We start from the raw sequence: 20,907 nt of genomic DNA, 5'->3' as shown, positions 1-20,907 counted from the left end.
GACAGACAGGTAGGAAAGTCAACTCGTTCCGAGCATTTTGATTGGACGAACATTTCTTGGTCCTACGCCTTCCACAGAATATATAAATACAGATAAATACATTTAGACCACTTAACTTAATGATTGCTATCGGGATGTGAAGAGACTTTCAACCAGCATAACAAAAAATGTTTCTGAAGACAATCACCTATTGCACCTTTAAGCACACAGTCGCAGCAGGAAAATAGCCCACTGTCACTTACAAAAGTATAAACTACCATACTACTACTGAAAATCGAACAAAACAATGTAGTTATACAGCAATGTAGTTTTACAACAAAAATTGTTATAATCATTTTTGTTGTGTCATTGTGTTATAGTGTATATATATATATATAGGGTGGAATAATGGCCCATAATTGTCTAAAAAAATTTTATATATAAATTTTTTTATATATAAATGTATACATATATACTAAATTGGCATCCAAAAGTAGCTACTTGAAATTGTGCCCATGTTTTATGTTGTTTGTTTTTAAACAGTATACTAATTTGCAGCAATTTAAAGTAACGGATTTCCTGTTTGAGTCACTTGAAGACTAAATCTGATTGTTCAAATCAGATCTGTTATTTATACTCATCCAATTTTTGGACAATGCCATGGTTTGTCTGCCATCTGGAAGTTAAAACTAACAGGAAGTGGAGTAGCTTTGATTAGGTTTCATTGCAGCTGGCTGGGTAAAGGAAACAACCAATCAGGGTTGACCACATGAAAAACATAGATATGAACACAGAAACAGGACAGTTTAACAAGTTTGTATTTCATCATCAGCTCACTGCCATATCTAAATGCTTGGTTTTGATTTCCATACTGTATAATTCAGTGACGTCAATGTAATTGGTGCTGGTTGGGTTTATAAAAAATACAAGATCTATTCCAGGTTAGTCTTTGATTCTTCAAGTGTTCTTGGATAAACATTCATTTTAATTTCCGCTCCCCTCTATATGTGGATTGTTTCTCGACAAATTCAGGCATATTTTTCCTCAAACAACTCCCGAAACCTTTCTGCCCTGGTCTCCGCATGCACAACTACTTGAAAGAGACGCACGCAGGATGAAGCCAAAGTCTGGAAGTAATTCCATCAATGGGTCAATGCCCCACATTTACCCTTTCTTCTCACATGCTCCATTTCTTTCTACTCAAACTCACTGATCCAGGAACGACTCTGCTAGCCTTTTTGTTTATAGAAACTGATCATGTTCCAAAGAATGATCTGAAACCAGTGGTGGGACCTTGCTTGCCACCTTATTTACATTTAAGGATTCTTATTGGTTGATTCTTGCACACCAGGATGGTGTGATCCAATCACGTTGCTTCTCTAGTTAGAGTCAACTTGACATTTATTCCCAACTAAACTCCCAGTCATTTTTACAGTGTAGGTAAAACTTAACCAGGCTGTTGTGGATGTCAACCACCTGACTTTGCATGAGCTTGTTTTTTTGCTTCGGATTAATGTTTAATCTGATTTGTGTCCTTCTTGAGACCTTCCTGAATGTGAAGTCATAATGTAAAACCTTCTCATTGAAGTCTGAGAGTCAGTTACCTTAAGTTTTAAGGTCATACCGTCTATGTAACCCAGCTATGTTATGTCTGGTTTGGGTCACGATGCACCGCTATCACAAACAATCAGTGCAGCTGTTTTTTATAGTTGACTGAAGTTTCCATGAGAATGTTTTTAAGTTATTCTTTAAGAATCATAATAAAACAACACGATCAATGAGTTTTTATTTGTTGAAAGGCTTTTGAAGCACTCTAACCTTTGTAGGAACGTTTTTGAAGTGAATTTTTTTTAACAACAACAATGTAACTATGAAGAAGGTTCAACTTTCAGTGTCAGATTTTAAAGACTTTAAATATAATGTAATATTACCTTTTTGCGGTGTGTGAGATTTAAACTTGGTGCCTGCGATTACTACTGGCAATACTTGGGGTTAAAGCCAAGAGCGATAACTGTAACGATAACTATATTAGCATCCACACCAATGCACAGTAATGTTCTGTAAATCCTCAAGCTTAGTCGAGTGGATTCTCTTTGGCTGTCAATGTTTTTGATCATCAGCTGGGAAAAAAATTGTTCTGAAAGTGATTACAGTGATATTGTTCCCCTGTTATCCTTATAGTTGTAGTGTGGAATTCCCTATAACAATTATTAAAACCTTATAGTTTTAGTTATCATCCATGGTGTGAACACCCCATATTGTACACCTGTTTGATTTTATATTTCTAAGTTTTCATACTTTTTCTTTCTTGCAGATGATAAAATGGGCAAAAAATCCCATAATTTATATGACTTATTGTAAAGTAGATTTGGTACTGCACTCTTAAAAGTAAAGGCTCCAAAAGGCGGTTGTTTTTGCTGGGATGCAATAGAAGAACCATTTTTGGAAGAACCTTTCAGCAAAAAGTTCTCAAAAGAACCATTATCTTCTTAGTGTAAAGAACATTTTAATAATCTAAAGAAACTTTTACCACTATAAAGAACTTTTTGTGTAATGTAAAGGTTCCACTGATGTTAAAGTTTTTCATGGAGCCATGAATACCTATAAACCATTTTTAAGAATGTGGGCACTTTTGATTTGGGCCAGTTAGCAACCAACAAAAACACCCTAACAACCAGCAATACACTAAAACCACCTTAGCAGGACCCTTACAACCACACAATGACTTTTGCATGGTTTTTCAGAAAGAGTAAAATTTTTGTTCTTCCTTTCAAATTAAGACAATAATAAGAATAAGTGAAATTCAGGCTAATTAGAGAAATAAAACAACAAAATAACAAAAGATTGTGCTATTTATAAATTGTACTCTCTTTTCACTTACGAGGTACAAGTAAGAGTCAAGTCTAGCCAAGTTTAGTTCAGTTAGAAATGATGTTACAATGAGGTTTTTCAACAGAGGTCAGAAAAGATACAGTCGCCCAAGTCCCACTTGAGCAAGCATGTTGGTTTTGCAATGAATTCATAATGTCAAGACTGTACAAAAGGGTCCAAGGTTTTTGCAATCTTTTTTGTCAAAATGTCTGGGTCATCTAGTCTTTTATTTCACAGGACATTAATAAGAATGTATTTGGCCTCATTCGTGAACCACAAACAACAATTTTTATTGTGCAAGCTGTTCATAAAACCATTCTTACATAAATCTTACAGTATCTTTCATGAGAGATTTACATGTTTTATTTGTTCTGTGTTTCCTGAATGAGGCCCAAAGAATTATTTATGAAATATTTATGATATTTATAGAAAAAAAAGCTTTTTTTTTTCTGAGAAGAATCTCTTTGAAAGAACTTCAGGATGGTGAAACCACTCAAATTTCACTGAAACTAATTTGGATGCTTCCCTTTTCATATCAAAGCAACATTCTGATTAATTACCAGTGTTTTTTATTTTTTAGTATATTAATTATGTGCTATCATTATTTATTAACATTTTGAATTCGCTTTTTATTTTTAATTTAAATTTTAGTGTAATTGAAGTTTTAGTAATTTTATGTGCTTTTGTCATTTATTTTTTAATCTTTTTGTTTAGATTTATTTTTATTTTACTTTTAGTCATTTTAATACTTAAACCTATTGCAGTTAGTTGCTAATGCTTAGGTTTAGGTTTTTCATAGGTTTTAGGTTTAGGTTATTCCATCTAATTTATATTTCTCTCTTATTTCAGATTTATTTCAATACATTAAAATTATTTTTAATAGCTTTCTTTTTAGGTAACTTTAACAACACTGTTAATTACAACATTTGTATCCCTTGTTTACATCTCCTTAGTAGTCGACTCCCATATTATAACCCTTTAATATGTTTTTCCACAGACAGTGCTCCCTTGAAACAGGCTCATGTTGGCTTCTGTGGTGCCGAGCGGCTGCAGCATCTTGTCCAAAACCACCAAGAGGTCAGACATGACTTCACCTCATTTCCAGTTTTGTCCTGTACAGTGTGTCCTTACAAACCCAAATAAGTTCTTTAAAAGGAACACTAAATGTGGAAATAATTTTGAAATCAGACGTTCAGAGCTTTTTAGAAGATTGCACGTGGAGGTGGCCGACATTACATCAATGCTTCGCAATGTCACTCAATAATTGTAATTGCTCTACCACCATGTCCTGTTTATAGGAGGCGTCCTGCTGTATGGAAAAGAGTACTATCTGTCCAATCTACCTATTGTTTGAAGCTCCTGGTTGGGTTAAAGCCATTTACCCCAAAATGGGTGCAAGGACAACCTGTCGCGTCTTTAAATCAGATAACACTATATTTTAAGCTCATATTTACTACAACACATCACTTCCACTTGTTCGGTGGCAGCATTGAAAAACCAGATGTGAGCTTTTCCCTAAGTTCTCCCTTGACGCCTTCTCAAGGTTGTGAAATGTTCTCCGTCTTGTGACCCACAGCAGATACCAGTGTCCAGGTCAAAGCGGAAGGTCGACCAGTCCAAAACCAGCTGTCTTCTGCACCTCCATGCAGACCACCGCTTCTACAAACGCTTTGGAAGTGTTGAAGCTGTTGTGGCTCAGGTGAGTTCCCAAGATCTAGTACTCAAAAGATTCTTTCATTCGACAGCTACAGGCTGATAAACACAATACTTTTCCTGTTGACTCTAAAGTTTTGCCCCCCTTCGGTACCCAATCTCCACGAAGTGGGATTCACAGCATGTTCCTTCCTTGATCCCACTGGAGACTTCTCCGAAATGGTGGGATTGTATGTCACCAATGGAACAAAGCCAAGTTCTTTACTTTGGCTGTGAGAAACAAAGGTCTTCAAGCTGCTTTGGTACAACTTAATGTTATGTAATGTTTGTATGCTGAAGATAAAAGACAGGATTTCCACAAGTTAAAGTAACCGTTTGTTATCTTTTATCTGACGAGTTTTCCAGATTGGTGTATTTTGGGGGCTGGACCGCCTGCCTTGCGGCTGAGATCACTGAGCTTTTACTTTGGGGGTAGTTCCCATTGTCTGCGTATTATTTTTGACGGTTACGCAATGTTTTTGTTTTACTCTCTACAGCTGGTGATTTTTATTGTTTTACCAAATCACTGCATGTACGGTATTCCTGAAAAGCAATGTTTCTGCCAAATGAATAACTGAAAAACACCCTTTTAAATGATAATGGCTCTTTGTTATTTTGTTGCTTTTTTTACTTAGCCAGTTTCTGAGTTGGAGAAAACTGTTAATAAGTCTCTTGTTTTTTGGTCCCTATGTTTGTGCCCAGCAAAATTGATCAGTAAAAAAAAAAACTAGCTTTCAAAAGTTTGGGATTGTTAAGATTTAATGTTTTTACACGAAGTGACTTGCTGCATTTATTTGATCAAAAATACAGTAAAAACAGTAATCTTGTGAAAAATTATTGCAACTTAAAACTTCTTTTCTCTTTTAATTTATTTTAAAATGTAATTTATTCCTGTGATGCAAAGCTGAATTTCAATCAATGTTGAAAACAATTTTGCTGCTTAATGTTTTTGTGGAAACAGTGATGCATTTTTTCCAGAATTTTTTGATGAATAGAAAGTTCAAAAGAACAGCATTTATTTAAAATAGAGATCTTTTGTAAAATTTTAAATATTTTTACAGTCATTTTTGACCAATTTAATGCATTCTTGCAGATTAAAAGTATTAATTTATTTTTTTAAAAATGCTTTTTTCTTTAAAAAGAAGTTTTGGTAGTGTATACAATACACTATTCACACAATTTAAATATCAATATAGATTAGTGCTGTCAAACGATTAATCGCGATTAATCGCATTCAAAATCAAAGTTTTTGTTCACAAAATATATGTGTGTCTACTGTGTATATTTATTTTGTATATATAAATACACACACATACAGTATATATTTGGAAAGTATTTACATATATTTACATGTATATATTTATATTCATATAATTTATATTATATATAAATATATTTAATATATAATAGCATATTTTTCTTAAATATATGTATGCTTGTGTGTGTATTTATATATACATAATAAATATACACTGTACACATATATTATGTGAACAAAAACTTTTATTTTGGATGTGATTAATCGCGATTAATCTTTAGACAGCACTAATAAAGATATATATTAATATGTAATATTAATTATGATATATTTAATATATTGAAATTTAATATTCATATTTAATGGTAATTGTATAATTTTTTATAGTATTGATAAACATTAATATTGAACAAGATTTTTTTTAATGTATTTTTTTGTATAATACAATTTACAAGCTTAATAATATAAATTTGTTTTTAATTTAATTTTCCCTTTTTTACTTTGAGTAACAATATTTATCTATAGCAATTTGTGTAAAAAAAATACCCTTAAATATTAAATATAATAACAGAATATAAATAAACTGAGCAAATATAAATAAATAAATAAATACATACATTTTATTGGTGCTAATTATGATGATAATGCATATTAATGTAAATATTAAATGATATGAAAAATCATAATATGTATGTACATTTATATAACTGTAATATGTTGTTGTGATTTATTTATTTATGTATCTATTTTTTCAGATTCAGAAGTGTTTGTGTAATTGGGTGTAGGTACTCAGGCTGTGTGCCATGCCACAGTGTTATTCCACGTTTCCATATTCACCCAGTGCTGTGTGCTAATATGTTGGTCTTGGTCTGCTCATTGTAAGGAACATAGGCCAGATTGTCACTCACATTCCTCACCAGGCACTTTTACCCCAGAGTGCTTTCATTCCTTCTGAGGCGAAATGTGCCTCAATCCACTGACAGTGACTGGGGCAAGAGACTCTCTGGAGGATTCACTGTTGCAACTGAAACTCTGAAGAACAGTGTCTCAATTGATCAAATAATATGATAAGATTACTGTGGCAAAATTAATCTGTCTGTCTGTCCTCTCGTCTGTAATTGTGTCACTATTTCTGTCTAATAAGGTGTCAAAGTGAAGTCAGTTAATCATAAGCTTAATGCACCAATATGTTTTGCAGGTTGCCTCCTACATGAAAGCAGTAAACGACATTTACGACAAAGCCGAGTTTGACGGCATAGAGCTGGTGAACTTCAAAGTTCAATTTCTCACCGTAAGGTCCTTGTTTTGGTCATGGTTAAACAAAATAATTACAGCTGTATTATATATATTTTAAAAATTTTTTAAATTGTCCTGTTTATTTTTAGAATTTATTTATTGCCTCTCAACTTCAAAAGGATTTATTTACCCGTTTTGTTTTTTTGTATTCATTTATTTTTGTTTTATTGTTTTTAGTGTTTATTGCCTCTAACTTTAGATAATTGCGTAATATTTATTAACCCATTTGTATTTAATATATTTTATTGCCTTTAATCTTAAATAGTTTACTAATATTTTTATTTTTTCGTTAATTGTTTGTATTGTCTATTTATTAATTGCAAATTTATTTATTTATTTTTGTCATTTGTTTTAGTATTTCTTTATTGCTTTAGATCATTTCATAATATTTATTTATTTTCATGTTGTTGTTTTTTTTTTTGTATTTATGGCCTGTCAGCTTTAGATAATTTCATATTTATTGCCCTGTTTTCTTTTTTTGCTTATTTATTACCTCTTAACTTCAGAAAACTTCAAAATATTTATGTATTTTCCTGTTTTTCAGTATTTATTTATTTTTTGCCTCTAAACTTTGTTTATTGACCTTTTTTGTTTGTTTGTTTTATTGCCATTTGTATTTTTGCCTCTTGATTTTAAATAATTTCATAATATTTATTTATATTTATATTTATTTAATCTTTTTTTGTATTTGTTTTATTGCCTCTTAATTTTAGATTTAATTTCAAACTTAAATTCCTCACCATAAGGTCCTTATTTTGCACTTTTTCACATTTCATTTCTGCCATACAGTGTTCTACTCTCATGTCTCCTGACCTACTTCACCAATGTCCAAAATGTAAATGCACAGCCTGGAATGACATAAAATAGGTCGCTAACTATTTCAGGTGATCACCGAAGAAGATCCCAGCAGTCCCTTGGGCAAGACCCACATTGGGCCTGAGAAGCTTTTGAGTCTGTTTTCCGAGACGAACTGGGACGACTACTGCCTGTCTTATCTCCTGACCAACAGAGACTTCAGTGGGGTTCTCGGTCTGGCCTGGGAAGGAAAACCAGGTAATTTCAGCCCATCCGCTCTAGACAAATCGCAACACAAGCCGCCTCAATGACGCCCACAACAAATGTCATGTGGAGGAATATTATTATACTCAATGGTGGCTGACTGGGCTTAGGCAACATTTAGGCCTTTGGTATGTGACCTCTGTCCACAGTTGTCCTTGACGCGACATGATATTGAAGCAAGCCATCTGATAACATCACTCAAACCCTAGACACCCTATTGAAAGATTGTGATGTGAATGGTGTGGGTCTGGGCGTGGAGTGGTGGTCTTTGGGAAGTACTTCTAGGAAAGAATGTGCTTTAATGTAAAATTCAGAGAAACAGCCTTCCTGGAAGTTTTTATGTAATTGCATGTATACTGTGAGAGTTTTATGAGATACAAGTGGACAAGTTTGCTAATAAGAAACTGCAAGACATACAATGGCTCTAATTGTATGAGTAAACCAGAATACAGTAATGCAAGGACGTTTAGGGCCCAAAAATTCTATTTTTTTTTTCAGATTTGATTTTTCTAGATTCTGTTTAAATGTTATATATTGATTATATTTTAGTAATGTAAAAGCATATCTCTAATTAATTGAAATCATGAAATTTTAATAATTAAACATCAGTTTATTAAATGTTTAACAAAAATATATTTTTAGGGCACTGTAAAAACTTTGTTTTTTGTTTTTTTTCAAATTCTGTGTTTTCTGGTTTATTTTTCTGGATTCCATTTTAATGTTCTATTTAAATTGTAATTATATAAAAGCATGTCTATTCAGTTAAATTCATAAAGCTTTAACAATTTAATAATTTATTTTATTATAATAATAAGACTATTATTTTTTTTTATCAAAGTCTTTGTTGTCTGTTTGAATTTTTCTGGATTTGTCATTTTAATATAAATTTATTATCAAAAACTGGTAATCAAACGAAGGCAATTTAATTAATCTTTTAAACAATTGAACAATTTAATTAATCTTTTGAAATGTAATCAAATTAAAATTGAACAATTCCTTTTATTTTTTTGGCGAACAGTGCTAGACAAAATACATTTACTGTGAAAATTAAAACATGGAAGAAAAAGTGTTTAAAATTGCTAAAAAATAAATAAATAAATAAAAAGTAATTAGTAAATTGAGAAGTACACTATACTGTATTGCTTTGGTTAAAAACACCTTCTCAGACTCACAGTATTATCCCACTATGTTTTGTTTTGTTTATTAACCAAGGCAATAAACGTCTTGTTGGTACATTGTTTGTAGTACCGCTGCTAAGCTGACCTCGTAATTGACCTCTCCGCGGCACAATTAATGTTGCATTCCGCATTAGCAGCTTCCTCTACACGACAGGACATGACCTTAGCTGTCGCTCCCTTTTAATCTGGACATCTGCAACATCCTGAATGTTATAAATGAGACGACTCCTGCCTTTATTGATCAATTCATTCCTCTGCTTGGCTGAAAAGATCAGCTTAGACCAGCATGAATCTTCATAGTGGTCTAGCTCGTAGGAATAATATAGTCATGCAGTAAAGCAAAATGGTCTGGCATAAGCTAGTTCCCGCTTTGGACACCAGAACAACAGTTACATCTTAGCATAGTTGTGTGGCGTAAGTGTATGGCGTATATAGAAGAAGAAGACCTTACAAACGGGTCTGGTGCAATCCAATCGAGCAAACCATCATACTATTGATCCAGTGCTGGTCTTTATAAGGGAAATTCCCTCAATCTAGCAACACATTCCTTACATTTTGACCCTTGATGACTCTCAGATCTGTCAGTTTTCATAGAAGTGGTGCTTTGTAAATGTACACTGGCCTCAATTCGGTTACGGCAGAGGTCTCAAACTCAATTCCTGGAGGGCCGCAGCTCTGCAGAGTTTAGCTCCAACCAGCTCCAACTCACACCTGCTTGGAAGTTTCTAGTAATCCTGAAGACCTTGATTAGCTGGATCAGGTGTGTTTGGTTAGGATTGGAGCTAAACTGTGCAGAGCCCTGGCCCTCCAGGAATTGAGTTTGAAAACATTGGGTTACGGTATCTGAATGTCACTGGGATCTCCCACGGCCAGCAAACTTAGCAGTCATTGTTTTGATTATTATTGTTGAGGTTGGAGGTGCAGGCCACTAGCTGAGATCCTAGAATGCTGCCATGGGATTGACCGCAGCTCCCGCTGTGATTGGCTGAGAAAGGGGAGAGCTGTGCATGTTAGACCTCTACCCCCACCGCAAAAACTGGGATAACCGCATTCCTTTATCTGCATTTGCCTCCATGGTGAAACCCTCACGTGAGGAGACACATAGGTTTCTTCACGCACATTAGCATTGAACCACCATGCAAATCCAGTATCAAGTTGCATGCAGTTCCATATGGGATGGGCCTTGTGTGTAAATTTGTTAATTCAGGCCTTTTTTGGACAAACATAAAAGCAGCAGTGACTTTGATGTGAGTTTTTACTGCTTTAGCACTCAAGCATGTCAAGAAACCTGATGGATGCTACCACTAACATCTTAAAGTTTGGCCCTGGAAAGTTGAATCAAGACATCTGCAAGCCCTACAACAGTCTTTTGGCCTTGTTTTGACTGGGCTTGTTGTCACCCATTTATTCCACAGCGGAGTGGGCTGAAGGGGTTTGTGGGGGCTTTCTATCAATCATACTTACCCAACAAAGACGCACTACCCTACTTTAGCAGCTTGGGAGGTTGTAGAGAAGTCAGTGTTTTGTAGGTGGGTGGTAGTTGTAGTATTTTAATGCATTATGATTTGGACATATCGACTTTAATGTGTCCTCCCATTTTATTTGTTGTATAGTGTTCCGCAGGAATGGCATATTTTTGTAGGCCAAAACCCATAAATGAGTTAGCATTTGAGCACTTCTTCTTCTTCTTTTATACTGAAGTCAGTGTTTTTAAATGGGTTTTGTTTAAATGCCTGAAATAAGGATTAAGACAATCTCATAATGTTTTCACATTTTGCTGTAAGACATGAAATACATCAGTGATATGTTTTAAAGCTTTTACTTGTCTTGAAAAAGGCAGTTGTTAACAAGTGGCTGAAAGGCTAATATAGAGGTTGTTTTGGGACATTAAACATCAAAATGCTAAAATCCTAAATTGTACTCACTAGTCTTGCAAACAATTCTAACTCCAACTTTTAGTTAAAATGTTGTTTAAATGAAGATTGAAAGAATTGTCTAAAGCTTGGTGATGTTAAAGTCATGCGACTGTGGTATGGTTTGTTTATATCTTACACTTAGCTTTTTACTTCTGACAGTTGTATTTAGGTTTCAGAATGCATAAAAGTTGGTCATTTGTGAAGATTTTAATCTTAATCAAGATAAATAGAACGTGCATGGTGCGGTCACATGAGGGAAACTGTGAAATTTCTTGGGCAAAGTTGGTCCTTTGTCATAGTGTAGCTATGCATGAACGTTTAGCTACCAAGCAGCTTTATATTGGTAAGCATGTCAAAGTCCAGTTTTAACGGATCATTGAATTTGAAAATGTATTGGGGGCAGATGTCCCTCAAATGAAATTGCAGATTGTGTGGATTCCTGTTAACATTCCTGCAGAATTTCTACAAACAAAACTAAATGTGATGAACATTGAGAATCATAAACATTTGTTGGTCACAGAGTTGATTGTTTTTTAAAAAAACAATGGAAAAATAATTTAGGTTTTTGTTGAGGGAACCAAGGTGTTACAAACTTCTGGGTTGGCTTTTTAAAAAATATGACATTACTTAAGCACTCTATTGGACTAAAAATATTCCTCTGGTGTTAGGTCCTGTTTACTTTCCCATCTCTTAAATACTTCCTTAATCTTCGTTATTGTGGTTGGTTTGGACTTTTTGCTGATTGTTTTGAACAATCATGATGGCTGTGTTGTGGGGCAAATCAACAGCCTTATGCCCTAAAAAAACCTTGTGACAGAAATGGCTCCATGTGAGTCTAGTGGAAAAAGAGCCTGATATAGCAACTGTGAAAGGCACCATCCTGGTCACCTTGCATGTTGTTGAACAAGCTCAACGTTCTGTAAAGATGCCTCTGACCTAGAGTACAACGGAGTAAACTGTTCACCTTCATTTCATTTGGCACTCTTCCTAGTCAGTTGGAATGAGTAAGCTCTGCCATGCAATGCATTTATATTCCATTGTCTAATTGAATATAGCTCACATAGTTATTTTAATGTGTTTGTCAGGACAACACCATTGTCCTTCCAATAGCACTATTGGCAGTTGGACATGGTCTGCAAGGCCTTCAAATTTCGAAATATTTTTTAGCTGCCATTAAGAATTTTTAGACATTTGCATTTGAAACTGTTTGAACCACAGTGGCAAATGACTCAGCAATTCCAAAAACGAAGACCTATTCCTCATGTGATGATGACAGCCCTAAATGAGAGACAGATGACAACTATAAAGCCTCTATAAACCCACAGTTCACATATGTTTTATGTGAGCCAGTCTATCCAACCTCAGTGTATGGTTCTTGTAAATTTCCCCGAGACAGGCATAAAAAAAATGTGAATGGGTTCTCGATGCTTTGGGCCTGAACACAAATCTCACAACATCTGAGGAGCCATAAGCCTGACCTTTGATTTTGCCGAACTAAGAGTTCACAGCCTGGTTTAAAACAGTCCAGGACTTTGGACTTTGATGGACAGGCTGATCTTGACCAACTACAAGTCTAACCCCTCTTACCACCCACCAGCAGCAGACTTTAGTCAGCAAAGATGTAATTGGTTAGTGCTGTGCGAAAAAGACCAGATGTTTGTCATCAGCAGTAAAATCGTCTGTTGGCATTATATAAGCTCGAAACAAAGGGGAGCTCATATGAAAATAAAAAGTACACCTCTCTGCTAGGGGTTCTTCTCAATATGTAAATCATGACTTGAGATATTTTGGCCAACTGACATATCCATTTCCAAGAGACACGGTACCTTTTCCCTGAACCTATAGCCAAGGGAGGTAACTTAAGAGTTTTTTTTAATTAAAACTCAAGAGAACTGTCCTGAGTCAATCTAATCTTCGCTGTAACAAAAGTCCCTGAAGGCTGTATTTTCTTTACTTTTATTTTTTATTCTTAGATAACTGGGGAGGGATCTGCTCTGAGATGATTTTGAAGGGTGGTCACAATTCCAGCCATAACACAGGTCTAATCACTCTTCAGAACTACGGCTACTACCTTTCTCCCAAACATGTGCAACTGACCTTCGCCCATGAGTTGGGCCATAGTCTTGGAGCTCCTGTAAGTCTGATGCCTTTCACAGACTAACCTGTATAGTTAAAACCAACAACTGACACATGCATGAATGATTAACACCGGGTTTGGGCTGCGATCTCCATTGGCGTCATTTGTTTTGAAAATGCATGCTGCTACGCTGTTACCAAATGCTAGATTATTTTTGTTTGATTGCAGGCTTTATCGTAGCATGTGACGCTATAGAGCATGATGGGCTTGCTGCATATCCAAATGCCTTTTAGTGATTGGTGACCTTTTCCACCTGTAGCAGCCATGTACTTCACACTTCCTACGGCTCTTTGGCAGATTAGTTCTGCTCTGCCTGTCCACCTCCCCCTAAATTGTTGTCACATTTGACAGCGAAAGGGCTGACAAGCATGGCTTATTGTTTCCAGACTGAATTTGGGATGCAGAGCAGATCGGAGGATCTACATCATCTTTTGGCGCTTTTCCACTGCATGGTACGACTCGGCTCAGCACGGCACGGCTCGGCTCGGTTTGCGTTTCCACTGCAGTTTAGTATCGCTTTAGAGTGGGCGGGATTATTCACATGTCGTTATAGTTGCGCCGCCTCTACTGCCACGACTCCTAAAAAAAACTTTTTCATTCCGCGTCGCCCCATCAAGCTCTCGCTGGATCCTCTCCTCTGCTAGCAACGAGAGGAACTTCCGTACTTCCGCAACAGACAACAAAACTTTTTGGTTGTTAAAAAAAGGTGCGCTCGTTCAAAACAGTTGCGTTCGATCCTTCGCTGGCTGTGCGGATTTAAATCTAGCGGTTCTTTTGTGTTTGTGTCGCAAGTTCAGTGACGCAGGTAGTGACGATTCTCTCCGGCCAATCCGTGATCAGCAGAGTTTACACGTCACGTTTTGGTAACGGTACGGTACGCTTGGAACCCCAACCGAGGTGGTACTAAAGACGATTCTCTCCGGCCAATCAGTGATCAGCAGAGTTTACATCTCACGTTTTGGTAACGGTACGGTTCACTTGGAACCTCAACCGAGGTGGTACTAAAAAAAGTACCAGGTACCAGGTACTGTACCCAGTGGAAAACCCCCCAAAAGTGAACCGTACTGAGCCGTACCGTGCCGTACCATGCAGTGGAAAAGCGGCATTTGATTTATGGGGAGGCCTGGGAAAGGGGCCAGTGGCCTTTGGCCCACTTATCTCATTTCACTTCTGGAGGCTTTAATGTGCTGCAAAGTTTGTGTGAATGAAAAGCAACACAACACTATAGTGTACATAATTTGTATACCTGGTACTACTTCCTAGACATGGAAATATAGAAATTAATTAACAGAAGCAAGTAAATTACTTGTATTACTTGGGCTAATAAATACGTATATAGTATTAAAAATGAATGCTTTTACAATTGTTGTTGCAACTGTTTAATTGATCCCCAATGGAGGAGAACAACTAACTAGTAGTAGATCATTTTAGTTTGAGACTCCCGATCTACATTTTACGCAGCATGATGAGGGTTCTGACTGTGAAGGCCTGGAGATCACCGGTGACAAAGGCAGGTTCTTGATGTTCCCTCAAGCCTCCTACAAGATCGAGGAGAACAGCGACAAGTTCTCCCCCTGCAGCCTGCGGCACATGAGTCACATTCTGAATATCAAGAAGGACAAATGCTTTGTAGGTAAGATGCCTGAACAGATTTTGGGATGGGATAGATATGCTAATGAACTTTAGCTCGTCTCAGTCCTAAATCTCACCTTCAATGGGCTTTATCTCCATGGCTGATCAGGGCTTGAGGTAAACTTAACTGGCTGAAGATGTACCTGTTTTGTCTTGTCAGTGAGTGAGCATCCCATTTGTGGAAACCGTATCGTAGAAGAGGGGGAAGAATGTGACGTGGGCCATGATGAAAGTGATCCATGCTGTTACAGCTCAAAGGAACCTGCAGGCATTGAATGTCGACTGAAGCCCGACAAACAATGCAGGTTTGCATCAATCCATTTTGTGTCAGAATGACCTGTAGACTTTTTGGAGAAATGAAATTTCTTCACTGTAAGGTTCCAAATAGCACCTTTAACCCTTGTGGTCCATGCCTTGGTGACGTAATGTGAAATCGACTGTTGGATAGTAGACCACTGCGAAGAGTGCAACAGTGCAGGCTTTCCAGAAGGATGTATTTATATTGCTTGGGGTGCTAGTGAGTTCCTTTTTGAGCCCTTAAATGACTTGATACCTTATTTCAGGAACCTCCAATCCTGCTACTGCAGGTGCCAACCTGAATAGTTTAGCTACTGTCAATTTAACACCTGAACGAGCTAATCAAGGTCCTCAGGATTATTTGAAACTAAGCAGGTGAATTGGAACAAATCCCTCCTGGAGCTGGTTTGGACCCCTCTGGTTTGGAAGGACTACCGCCGACCTCCAAGGAGGTTAACTCCAACCCTAGATACCTAAACATATCTAAACCACTTAATCAAGGTCATCAAAATGACTCAAAATGTCACAGCAGGTGTTTTAGAGAACATTTGAGCTAAACTTTCTTAAAAGTTTGCCCTCCAGGAACTGTGCTGGACCCCACTTCCGTAAGGCAAGGGTGTCCAGTCTTAAACTCTGGAGGAAGGTGGCCCTCCAGGAGCTGGGTTGGGGCCCTTCCGTAGAGTCTTGTGGACTTGATGGAAATTTGTAAATTATGTCTACATAAACAGTATTATTTGGGTTGGGGCCTAATAATGCCTGAACTGATTATGGTACACTAAATCTACCTTTTTGAATATGATCATTGGTAACTGTTTACCTTATATCTGTCACAGTCCTAGCCAGGGTCTATGCTGCAGCTCCCATTGTGTCTTCAAGGAATCTGGGCTGATGTGTGAACGCCAATCTGAGTGTCGCAACCGAAGTGTATGCACCGGTTCCTCTGCTGTATGTCCAGAACCCGCCGCCAAGCCAGACATGACAATATGCAGTGATGGTACACGTGTCTGTTTTAATGGGGTATGTCCAACAGTAGCCGGGTTTCCATCCAAAGTTGCGAATTTAACTTATGCGCAAAATTGAAATATCGCAAAAAAGCACCATTTCCATCCAACTAGTCAAAGAGAACAAAATCGTGGCGCTAGGCTATATATCAAAGTAGGAGAAACCCCTGAATATGATCATTTTCATAGGCCTATATAATAAATTACTTGCGCCTCAGAGCGAGCAGACGAAATGGAGGAATTTACTCAGCAAATGCGTTTCTATCTCCTTTTATTCACATTAACCCTTTTTCGCACAAGTCAAAAACCACCTCAAGCGAGCGTAAAAACTTTTTTGCGAATTAAGGGATTTTAATCCGAAATTTGCCGTTTCCATCACTCGTTTCTGATGCGATACTTCAAAATGCACATAAAAACAGGGTGATGGAAACATAGCTATTGACAATCTGGCTATTTTTTGACTATGTACTATTCTGATTTGGATTGTAATATTTAGAACTTGCTATCTGCATTTTGTAATTGATAAAATCTGATCTTTGGTTTCTTTCAGTCCAGTGTAATCCATATTCAGTCTATCTACATATTTACATTGATTTCTGATTAGACCATTCAGACTCATCCAGATTTTATACCGGTCTCAAACAGATTTGATGTTTGTCAAAATCAGATTTCATGCATTTTCCTGCTATTCAAAATACAATAAAACAACATATTTGAGTTCTACAAAAGTCAGAACAGCCTTGAGGACATATTATGTAATACAGATATGTGATTTAATTGAAAACAGACCATTTTTTTCTTGGGCCAAAGTCATAAAAAAACATTATATTGTCATAAATATATATATGTGTGAGGAAGAAATTAAAAGATAAACCTATTATCCTATCACACAAAGTTACGTCCTCTATAACCAATGTCTTGTGGCTTAATGACACAGGAATGTGGCCTGTCTCTATGTGCATTGTATGAGATGGTGCAATGTGACTGCCTGGGAGAGAACAGGACGGAAAAGTGCCACATGTGCTGCCAGCAGAGAGGTAACCACAATGTTCCGCCACAACAGAACGTGTTTACTGCTCCAAATAAATTAGATGCATAAACAGCCATTTGTTTTAATGGACTGTTTGCGCTGACATTACTGCTCCATAAATTTGTAAATAAAGTGCATATGTTCTTGTATCTGACTTATTTTTCTTCTTTGGTATTTTCTCTCCATAGATAAACCTAATACTTGTGCAAGCACAACTTCTTCAGTTCTTTTGCACTACTTTAGTGGGAAACATGTGGCTTTGGTTCCTGGGGCTCCATGCTCTGGAAACCGAGGCTACTGCGACAGGTTCAAAGTGTGTCGAATCCTAGATGCCGATGGCCCAATTGCAAGGCTTAAGAATTCTTTCCTGAAACTGGATGAGTTTGATGACCTGGCCGGTTGGATGAAGGTTTGTTGTTATTATTTGGTCTATTATAGTGTGCTACCATCTTCCCTTTTTGCCTTTACTGCAGAGATGGCCTAGTCCTGTGTACAGTAGTAGGACTTCGCTTTAACATTTGTCAAAATTTCCAAGGATTCATATTTTGGGCACCAAAACCAAACGGACCAATAAGGAACAACCCAGAGAACCCTAACTGCAAGCTAGAAACACTCGATTTTAGCAAATGGCTGCAATATAACAAAGAGTGAAAAATTTAAGGGGGTCTGAATACTTTCCGTACCCACTGTATGTTTGCTATTATTTGAAAACTTCTCTCTTCTCATTTGCAGGCACATTGGTGGGCAATACTTCTGGGTATTCTCGCCATCTCAGCAATAATGGCCGGAACTATCTGTATTTTTGGACAGCCACTTGAGATTGATGACGACAGGTAAACACCTCTCCACTTGGAGCCTTCCAACTGGCAAAAAACACTCCCTGCAAGCAAGAAAGCATTGCTTTTGTGGCTACTTTTGAATGTTTAAAACATCTGACTGATCACTAAAGCCTGTCCAGATGCACAGCTGAGAGTCGACTGCATCTGTCCAAACATGATTTGAGTTTACTTCGCCTCTTCCAGCCATGTGTCTCACACCATTGGCCATTACAAAGTTATTTTAATTCCACTGCTGATTTGAGAATTGAATACTGTCCAGCTTTTCAACTATAAATCATTGTGCTCTCAATAACTTTGTACACAATGTTGCCTACGTTTATTTCAAAGAAATCCAAGAACATGAGACTCCGATTTTGAGAAAGCCGATTATCTCAACATAGCTAATGACAACAGATTGCTGTAGATTCATGGAAATCTAACAAAGAAAACATGTTTTTGGGAAAGGTACAATAAAAATACAGTATATGTTAACCTATGAATGGCTTACTTATGGTTGTCTCTGGTCATTTGTTTCCTCCGGAAATTACAGGGTCAGAACGATATCAGCAAGGTTAAAATTTAGTGTTTCGCAAACTTTTGGCTATGATGAGTGATTTCACGACACCACTTTGTTTGAGCTGCTGGATTTGCTTTCACGATTTTATCTCTTCATGTCGTCCTTGAGAGGGGATACCATGATAAGCATTAAGAACTAAGTGACATTTAAGCTCGATGAGGTAAAAAAAGGTCAAGATCTATTTAATAGGACATTAACATGTTCAATGATATAAATGTGTAAATAATTAAAATAGTTAAATTGTATATAATGAGTAATATGTGTGTCAATAAATTAGGAGGAAAAAGCTAAATAAATGTATAAAACATTCAAGTTCAGATTTCAAGACATTAAAAAAAGGCATATGTTTAGATCAAAGATATAATTTATTATGACCTTTTTTAACAAATTTACAGTTATGTAAAATTTACTTAATTGATGTACAGTACAATACATTATTTTTAAAAAATGTGTAAAGTGTAATAGCAGTTTGTACGATGCAGTTGACAGAATAAATGTCAGTTACAGTATGCCTAGGTAAGTCGATTATCTATTTAAAGTGCAAAAGATACAAAAGATAAAAGGTACCAATAATAACACATTACTTATTTATTTGGCATTTAACAGGTGTTTTCTTAATGCAATTTTTTCTTTTGCTCAAACAACATAAAGCATTCAAGATTTTAAGTAATCCCTGCTGGGGAAAAAAGAAACCATTGCAGAATTTGTAATGGTTTTACTAGTTATAATGGGAATTGTATTGGTTTTAATGGAAACTGTAATGGTCCCTTTGGGTCTCTACTGGTAATTGGTCAACTTCTATTGGTGGCTTGTTAAAAAAATCTTAATGGAATACACTATGTCCCAAAACACACTACAGGAAACCATTTTTTAATGGTTAATTGCTGATTATTTGCAATGGTATTTGTAGTGAAAACCATTAGAATTTCTGTGATGGTTTCTATTGTTTCTTTAGGTTTTTTTTTTTTTGTTCAGCAGGGATGATATTGTGTTTACATTTTCCTCAGAGAAAAGGTACCATCAATGTTGTCCTTGTTGACAGATAATTCAGTGAAAAGTAAACCACCTAATAATATTTTATCCGGACATGCTCAAGACAAATTTCGCGGGCTAAAAGGTCCATTGCTTATAGGGTAGCAATGTTCAAACAGCTGAAACAAACGTAACTTTCAAACCAAGTAGCTTTAACACGCAGTGTTGCCAACTCATTTTCAGGGGAAGTTGCTAAAGGTAGGTTGATTTGTTGGTAAATGACGTTGTGATGTCATTGCGCAATGACGTCATTATATAATCGCAATGCAAAATTGTCACTATATCAAATTTCAGCAAAAAATATATTTTATATATGTTAATTTAGATTTGTTCGTAAAATAATATAAATGCATAATATGATATTAAAATATAAATAACTATTTTTACATACATTGAATTATTGAAAACGTACACATTTTTGAACGATTACAATTTAAGTTTTTTTTATTACCCAGTAAACAAAACTAGACATTCTGAACAATTGTACTTTTAAGCAGTGTATTAGTAGTTAGTCAGTATGCTATACTCTAAGAAAAGTCTGTAAAAATAGGGCACAATCTACTAAAATGAAGGAATTTTCCGTATTCGCAGGAACAAGCTACTAACAAGGTTTATCATAAATGAACAATTATTCAATATTATTATTATTATTATTAATTTCAATTAAATTAAACAATTGCAAATAGCAGCTAACATAATTCAAGTGATATGTGTACTGCTAAGAATTTTTGGTTTCCTCTTTTTGTGTAATTTAGATTGAAGATGTGCGCCTTTTTATAGTTCAATATACCGTATTGGCCCGAATATAAGACGACCCTGATTATAAGACGACCCCCCTTTTTCCAGATGTACCTTTTGGAAAAAGGCTTTTTAAAAAGCAAATCTTCTTTTTTCTCAGTAAAACACATTTTGTCTTTAACTATTTTCATATTGCATATTTTTCCTATTTTAATTTTTGTTTTGAAAGTATGGTAAAAACTGGTAAAATGTACCAACAATCACATTTTAAAAATATACACTTTTTGATATACCATTAAAAAAAACAAAACAGGTAGCCCATCTGAATTAGGACATTTAGGCTATCCATCTAATAGTAGCCTGCCAAAATCTTATTAACAGTAGAAGTTAAATCTT

At 35.9% G+C, this 20,907-nt stretch overlaps 1 protein-coding gene across 2 annotated transcripts in view; it reads left to right on the top strand.

Annotated features, from left to right (window-relative positions):
- Window positions 1-18,910, top strand: part of LOC107715085 (disintegrin and metalloproteinase domain-containing protein 10-like) — a 22,493-nt gene extending 3,583 nt beyond the window's left edge. The window contains exons 5-16 of one of the 2 annotated variants that reach the window (XM_016521131.1): window positions 3,848-3,927; window positions 4,430-4,549; window positions 6,999-7,091; window positions 7,981-8,149; window positions 13,223-13,383; window positions 14,848-15,019; window positions 15,179-15,323; window positions 16,149-16,332; window positions 17,254-17,353; window positions 17,535-17,755; window positions 18,079-18,179; window positions 18,213-18,910. In XM_016521131.1, the coding sequence (XP_016376617.1) occupies window positions 3,848-3,927; window positions 4,430-4,549; window positions 6,999-7,091; window positions 7,981-8,149; window positions 13,223-13,383; window positions 14,848-15,019; window positions 15,179-15,323; window positions 16,149-16,332; window positions 17,254-17,353; window positions 17,535-17,755; window positions 18,079-18,179; window positions 18,213-18,273 (1,607 nt within the window). In that variant the 3' untranslated portion in view covers window positions 18,274-18,910. Of the gene's footprint in view, window positions 1-3,847; window positions 3,928-4,426; window positions 4,550-6,998; window positions 7,092-7,980; window positions 8,150-13,222; window positions 13,384-14,847; window positions 15,020-15,178; window positions 15,324-16,148; window positions 16,333-17,253; window positions 17,354-17,534; window positions 17,756-18,078; window positions 18,180-18,212 lie in introns of both variants that reach the window. The other variant, XM_016521130.1, reaches the window with a different exon arrangement.
- The last annotated feature ends 1,997 nt before the right edge of the window (window positions 18,911-20,907 follow it).

The sequence above is a fragment of the Sinocyclocheilus rhinocerous genome, unplaced genomic scaffold, assembly GCF_001515625.1.
Source record: "Sinocyclocheilus rhinocerous isolate Xijiao unplaced genomic scaffold, SAMN03320098_v1.1 scaffold509, whole genome shotgun sequence".
Classification (NCBI taxonomy): Eukaryota; Metazoa; Chordata; class Actinopteri; order Cypriniformes; family Cyprinidae; genus Sinocyclocheilus; species Sinocyclocheilus rhinocerous.
Note: the sequence above shows the minus strand (reverse complement) of the source record. Positions and strands in the feature narration are given on the sequence as shown.